This window comes from Babylonia areolata, chromosome 29 (assembly GCF_041734735.1).
Source record: "Babylonia areolata isolate BAREFJ2019XMU chromosome 29, ASM4173473v1, whole genome shotgun sequence".
Taxonomy (NCBI): Eukaryota; Metazoa; Mollusca; class Gastropoda; order Neogastropoda; family Buccinidae; genus Babylonia; species Babylonia areolata.
Genome location: NC_134904.1, coordinates 22,276,287 through 22,283,450, shown reverse-complemented (window position 1 = coordinate 22,283,450; position 7,164 = coordinate 22,276,287). Strand labels below are relative to the sequence as shown.

General features: G+C 40.3%; 1 protein-coding gene across 1 annotated transcript in view; it reads left to right on the top strand.

Moving 5' to 3' along the window:
* Positions 1–355: 355 nt before the first annotated feature.
* Positions 356–7,164, top strand: part of LOC143302232 (lysophospholipase D GDPD1-like) — a 40,440-nt gene continuing 33,631 nt past the window's right edge. The window contains exon 1 of the mRNA XM_076616807.1: positions 356–542. Within this exon, the coding sequence (XP_076472922.1) occupies positions 395–542 (148 nt within the window). The 5' untranslated portion in view covers positions 356–394. The remainder of the gene's footprint in view (positions 543–7,164) is intronic.

Here is a 7,164-nt window from a genome sequence, read left to right as displayed (position 1 = left end):
ATGACAAATGAAATGGTGACCCAGGTGAACTTGACATTGAGGGAGGCAGCCGTGGGCCGGGGAACATTGACCTGTGTGCATATTGACCTTTACAACTGGGATGACGTTGACATACTGCTGGGTGATTGAGTCATGGAGAGTTTACAACCTGTTAACAACAACAACAACAACAACAACAATATAAACGAGTAACATTTAATTAGTTCTTCTTCATACTGTAATTTTTTTTTTTATTGGGTCAAGGGACATAACTCAGTGACCATGTTTGATTTTTGATTGGCTCCACCTGTATCTGTGGGTGACGTCCCTTGACTGGTTTTGTTTATTGATCGCATGGGCAGAAATTTCTCGACAACATCGTTCGGCAAATTCCGCTCGTCCTCGGTTCGAACAAATGGAGTCCGGCTGGATTGCAGCAATGGTGGTGCTGGCGCTATTTGCTGGCTACTTGATTTCTTCTCTCTTCTTCTTGAAATTCCCCTTGCTGCTTCACAAGAAGAAGAAACTGGCATTTGTTCCCAAACACATCAGCCACAGAGGAGGTAGGAGAGATTTGATGTGTCACGGGTGACTGTGTGTGTGCCAGTGTGTACATAGCGGGGGCCATGTGAAAGCAATGTGTGACTGGACATTGATACTTCGCTGGTCACTGGTGGTGTTGTCAGACTGAGCATTTCTCATTGATTTTTGCTAACGAAATTGATTTTCTTCTTTTTTGTCAGACCATGTTAAAGAGGTCTGGTCACAACGATTCATCCACTTTGTTGTTATTTGACAAGGGTCTGGATTAGAGGATGACTCACCTGAACTTCAGCCCAGTCATACATGTGTTTGATATAACACACACACACACACACACACACACACACACACACACATTACACATCACACCCTACCCAAGACTGAGGTTGAGACTGAAAAAAATCCTTCTTTGTTTGCAGAGGAAGTCGTTGCTATAGTGATTCAGAGGTTGTTATAGGGAAGCATTCAGTTAGTTTTGCTTCCACAGAAACTGACATAAATAGCAGGTCATGAAATTATTATTATCTGACTTACTGTATCCTACATGGAGGAGGAGGCTGAATGTTGTTTAATTCATGTCCTGTTGCACACACTGGTGATTTTAGACATTTAATTGATTGAAGTAATTAATTTTCACATTTGAATATTCTCATTTACAAATATTGAAAAAAAAGGGGGGGGGGGGGTATTGAAGGGGGAGTTGTATGGTGAGTTGAGAGAAACAGGATGGATGAAGGATGGAATCATAGATGATTATATGAAATTGTAAAATGAAAGAAAATTACAAAGTGGACTTTGTAAAGGGGAAGTTGTTAGTTTGATCACAGAATATCTGATGATGAATGTTACAAGTCAAAAACATTATCAGTGGTTACAGTTGACACTGTATCATCCATTTCTTCCTGTCTCTCTCTGTCTGTCTGTCTCTCTTCTCTCTCTCTTTCTTCAACTCTCTCTCTCTCTGTCTCTTTCTGCGCCTTTCCCCTTCTCTCTCCCTCTGTCATTCCCAAGCACATCAGCCCCAAAGGAGGAAAGGTGTGGGGAGAGACATGCTGTGTCATGAGTGACAATGTGTGCACACAGTAGGGGACTATGTGTGAGTGGATGGTGATTCTTTGCTGGTCACTGGTGCCATAAGTCTAAGGGTTTTTTTCTTTGATTTTTTTATGACATTGAACTTTTTTCTTTTCTTTTTTCTTTTTTTGTCTGACCTTGTTGAAAAGGTGTGGTTGCATCAGTACACCCTCTTTGCTGTTTTTAAGCGTTGTCAGGATCAGAATTTGACTCACCTGAACTTTGGCCCGGTCATAGTGTGTGTTTGCTCAAGACTGAGGTTGAGATAGAAAAGAAGATATCAGTTATCATTCTTTGTTTACAAAGGAAGCCCTCTCCTCTCTCTATCTCTCCTTCTGTCTCTGAAGTCTGCCTGCCTGCCCCCTCCTGGTCCCCCATCTTCCTCTTGAGCTGTACATATACACTGTGTCAGTGTGTGTACTTGTCTTTGCCGCCCTCAATCTCAACTGATTGCTTACTTGATGTTTTTAATACCAGTAATAATGAACACATATTAGCACTTTTTTCTTAAATAGAGCTCAAAGCGCTGTATTAATGTACAAAACTCATTGGCTGCAAAAGGAGAAGTAAGATAAATGAGTTTACACAAACTTCAAACAGTTCATGACAGCTTATCCAGTAGACTCTTTCTCTCTCTTTCTCTCTCTCTCCCTCTCTCTCTCTCTCTCTCTCACACACACACACACACACACACATGCACGCACGCACTCACGCACGCACGCACGCACGCATACACACACACGGTACTTCCTGTGGTAGGTGAATTGGGTAGATTCCCAATAAGTTTAAAGATAATATGCCAAATTATTACATATTGGATTCACATAATTCAGTTACCAGAAACTTCCCTCATCAACAAATTATATAAGTCCATGTACCAACAAGAAAATACAACTTCCCCATGGTTGATATTTGTTAGAAAGATACTCGAAATTATAGGCCTCGGTCACATTTGGAAAAAACAATTCACATTCAGCGTACATAGATTGAAATATGTGGTATATCAAAGATTAGAAAATTAATATATCAAACACTGGAAGTGGAAAGATAAAAGAGAAAAAACATTAATTCGATTAAAGCTAAAATTTTACAATACGATAGTAGCAGAGTACAAAACTGAAACCTATCTTTTAAATATATCAGATACAAAACACAGATAAGCCTTAACAAAACTCAGAATAAGCACGCATGACCTAAAGATTGAGAAAGGTAGAGAGATTTGACCATGTTTCTCCTCTCCTTCAGTCTCTCCACTGGTTGCCTGTTTCTGATCGAATAGACTATAAGCTATCCACTCTGACCTTTTCTGCAGTCAACGGATCTGGCCCCAAGTATCTTTCTGAACTCCTCCATATCTATACCCCGTCTCGCCAGCTCCGTTCTTCCTCTGATACTCGACTTCTCCGGATACCTCACGTCAGAAGTAAGACCTATGGACACAGATCGTTTTCTTTTCAATCGCCAAAGATGGGGAACAAGCTCCCTGATAACCTCCGTCATTCTGATTCCCTCGCATCTTTTAAATCTCGTCTCAAAACTCACCTTTTCCCTCAGCAGTAAGTTCAATTGTGGCAGGTCCACTTCCTTTGTGTTAGCTGTGCTTGACTATGTGTATATACATATGTATGTGTACATAACTACATGCATGTATATGAATGTGTATTGTGTGTGCGTGCGTTTATGTAAGTTTGTGCCTGCCTATATGTGCGTATGTGTTAGATACACATGTATGTTAAAATGTATGTATGCAGTGTGTGTGTGTCTCTGTGTGTGTGTGTGTGTGTGTGTTTGTGTGTGTGTGTGTGTGTAGTCACATTTTGGTGTGTGTATGTAACATATATGTAATGTTTTATGTTAACAAAGCGTTTTTGTAAAGCACCTAGAGCAGATTTCTGGATAGTGTGCTATATAAGTATCCATTATTATTATTATTATAAACCTTAAGGTTTCATGACAATAAAATCTATTCTATTCTATTCTATTCATTCACACACCCACACACACATTCATAGCAATGATAAAATGCAGTTCAGAGCTCAGGTGTACAAAGATAATCAGTACTTCTTGAAATATATGGGTCTTCAGTGAAGATAGGAAGGTTTTTGATACCAGAACTGGGAAAGCTGTCATCATGAAGAGAAAGCTCAAAGAAGAACACACTGAACTGAACATCTGTCACTAGTGTCAGTATCAGGAATGTGTTCTCAGTATCACCTTCTATGGCACCAGAGTATGGACAACTCAGTCCTAACTAATTGAGATGGGTAGTTAAGCACCTATCATCAGTCAGATACCAAGCTCCAAGCACTTACAAATTCAGTCATTTGCATGATTGGCTGGGTGGAGCCCACTGGAAACTGCCCATATATGCTCATCATTCATTTCCTGTCTCATTCACTGATTCAATCAGGCTTCACACACAGGCACAGACATACACACACACACACACACACACACACACACACACACACACACACACACACACTTATTAAAAGTAGATTTTACGTCAGAATGTTGCCATGGACACCTCCCTTGTTGCTGTGGGTTCCTTTCTGTGTGCTGAGTACATGCTACACACAGGACTTTAGTTTATCATCACCTCAGAATGACTGGCATTCAGACCACCGCTCAAGGTCTGGTGGAGAGTGAGAAAATTCTGGCAAGTGTTTGATTTGATCCAGTATGCTCAGATCCTCTCACTTCTTAGCGGACACATTACGACTAAGCCACCACCCCACATGTCCAGCATTGCCTCAGACATTACCTGTGTGTAAAATGGCGAGACGGGGTTCAAAAGGCAGAATGATGGCGATGATTGGTGATTGCTTCTCAACTTTATTTAATTCCTGATATTATCCCCCTTTGCAGGCAGCTTTAGGAAGTGAATAAATGGGGTTTTTTCTCCGATGGAGGCTGGGAACACCACTGCATGGTAAGACGTAAAGATCTGCCACTCAGGTGTGTTGGGAATCTGGTCATTGTTATGATGGTGATGGTACTGGAGACACCTGACTGTCTGATCCAAGACATTGTCAAGTCAGGTCTAACAAACAAAACAAAACAAACAACAACAAAAACATGTTCCTCTCCATCAGAGGTAACTTGGTAAGACATTTTTAATTGACCTTCAACAATATTGGACGGGTTTGAGTGTTTGCCTGTCAATCTGAGGGTCCTAGGTTCAATCCCATTATCGGTTCCGGGTGGTTCCTTCTGCATTTGTGGGCTGCATCTGACATTCATTTATACACTTGGACCTTTACACATATGACTTTGTACTCTGCCATGAACGTAGCCATGCTCCATGTAATGGGTGTGTGCATGCTGGTTATGTTCTTGTTTCCGTAACCTACCAGAATACTTACATTTAATCATCTACATGCACATATATATATATATATATATATATATATATATATATATATATATATATATATATACACACACATACATATATATATATATATATATATATATATATATATATATATATATATATATATATATATATATATACACACACACACACACAAAGGGAACTCAGTTGCTGGCAGGTCTGCACATCTGTTGACCAGAAGAAAAAAAACAATCTTCACCATTAACCCACCAGGCATGGGGGAAGATTTTTTTGTCTCCCAAGTCATCACATGCAAACCTGCTGATGCCTTTATCTCCTTCATGGGTGTACACAAGCAAAAGATAAGATATAGGCTTGATAAGATCTCATAATTCATGTCAGTTTTTATAGGGTTATGGAAACAAAAACATATCCAGCACGCAAGCCCATGAAAATGGAGCATGGCTGAGGGGTAAAAATGGTCATGGTTATAAAAACCCACTCACAGCTTTGTACGCTACATGTGACTGCGGGAGTTGCAGCATTTGATGCAGAAGAAAATGAACCTCCAGTTCCTATCCTTGAGGGGTGTGCTCTCTGCACCCCTCTCCACCACCTCTCATTTCTGTTTCAGTATATCTGTTATAGTGTTCTGAACATAGAAAATGACTGGCGCAATTGCCGAATGGTTAAAGCATTGAACTTTCAATCTGAGGGTCCCGGATTCGAATCTCGGCAACGGTGCCAGGTGGGTAAGTGGTGAAGATTTTTCCGATCTCCCAGGTCAACATATATGCAAACCTGCTAGTGCCTGAACCGCCTTCGTGTGTATACACAAGCAGAAGATGAAATACGCATGTTAAAGATCCTGTAATCCATGTCAGCGTTCGGTGGGTTTTGGAAACATGAACATACCTAGCATGCACACCCCCGAAAACATAGTATGGCTGCCTACATGGTGGGGTAAAAACAGTCATACACATAAAAGCCCACTCATGTACATATGAGAGAATGTGGGAGGTGCAGCCCACGAACACAGGACATAGAAGAAGGACATAGAAAATTGGCAAAAGAAAAGAGTTGTTTACCTGTTCTTGATGTTATTCTCTGTTCAGTTTGTAAATTTGTATATCTTTTGACTTATTCTCACCTGGTCATTTTCACTATGATAGAAAAGGACTTCACCTGTATATTCCTGCCACTGATTAGCTTTAAGTTTATAGTATTGACAAGAAACAGCAGGTTTTAAAATGACATGGCTGAGTTATCTGCTTTGTGCAGAAGTGATTGAAACGATTCTGAACTTGGTGCTTTGTGAAAGACAGTTTGAACCCATCCACTGACCCTTTCGTTATCTGTAATTTAGGATCAGAAAACAATCATAGCTAGTATCTGGTTGTCCAGATAAACTGGACAGGCAGCTGTGATCAAGCAAGTACAGGTGTCAACAGAGGATGTTCGTTCGTTTATTTGTTTATAGTCTGTTCATCCAAGATGATGATATTAGACTGAAATGAACAGAGGACTGGGTGTCTGTATACATGTGTAACTGCAGGTGGATGGCCCAGTTTTGTGCGGTGTGGAGTGTGCAGCAGCATCAGTACAAGTCTATCAGCTGCTTCGTCAGCAGTTGGCGACAGCTGAAAGCATGAAGACTGTAGGACATTTTGTTTGTTGTTACACTCACAGAGGTCAGAAACACACATACATGCTGGCACACACACATAGGCACTTTCTGTGGAACTTCCTTTTTCTAGTATATTATAAATATCTTTTTATGACAATGGGTGATATATCTATCATTCTTTACTCCACTTTTTGCTGCTTTGTCTGCTTGGTCATTATAAAGGGCAGCATGGTATGGTATACAACAAAATTCAACAATTATGCCTACTATCACAAAATTAATAGGCAGTGTAATAAAAGATTAATTTCAAATAACACACACACACACACACACACACACACACACACACACACACACACATGCACCGCTGAATCAAGTTAAACCTGTATGAAGTACATAATTATCCTGTGTTGATGCTTGGTCACAAGCAGGGTGCACAGAACAGCTGATGCTAATTGTAGACAAGTGCTGTAGCACAAGCCTTACCATCTGTCAGCAGTGTGCAGAATAACAACATTGCTTTGCTGCAGTTGGCAGCAAAAATAAATCTACACATACAACAGATTTATCATGGAATCAATAAGTATCATTGTTTTTTTCTGCT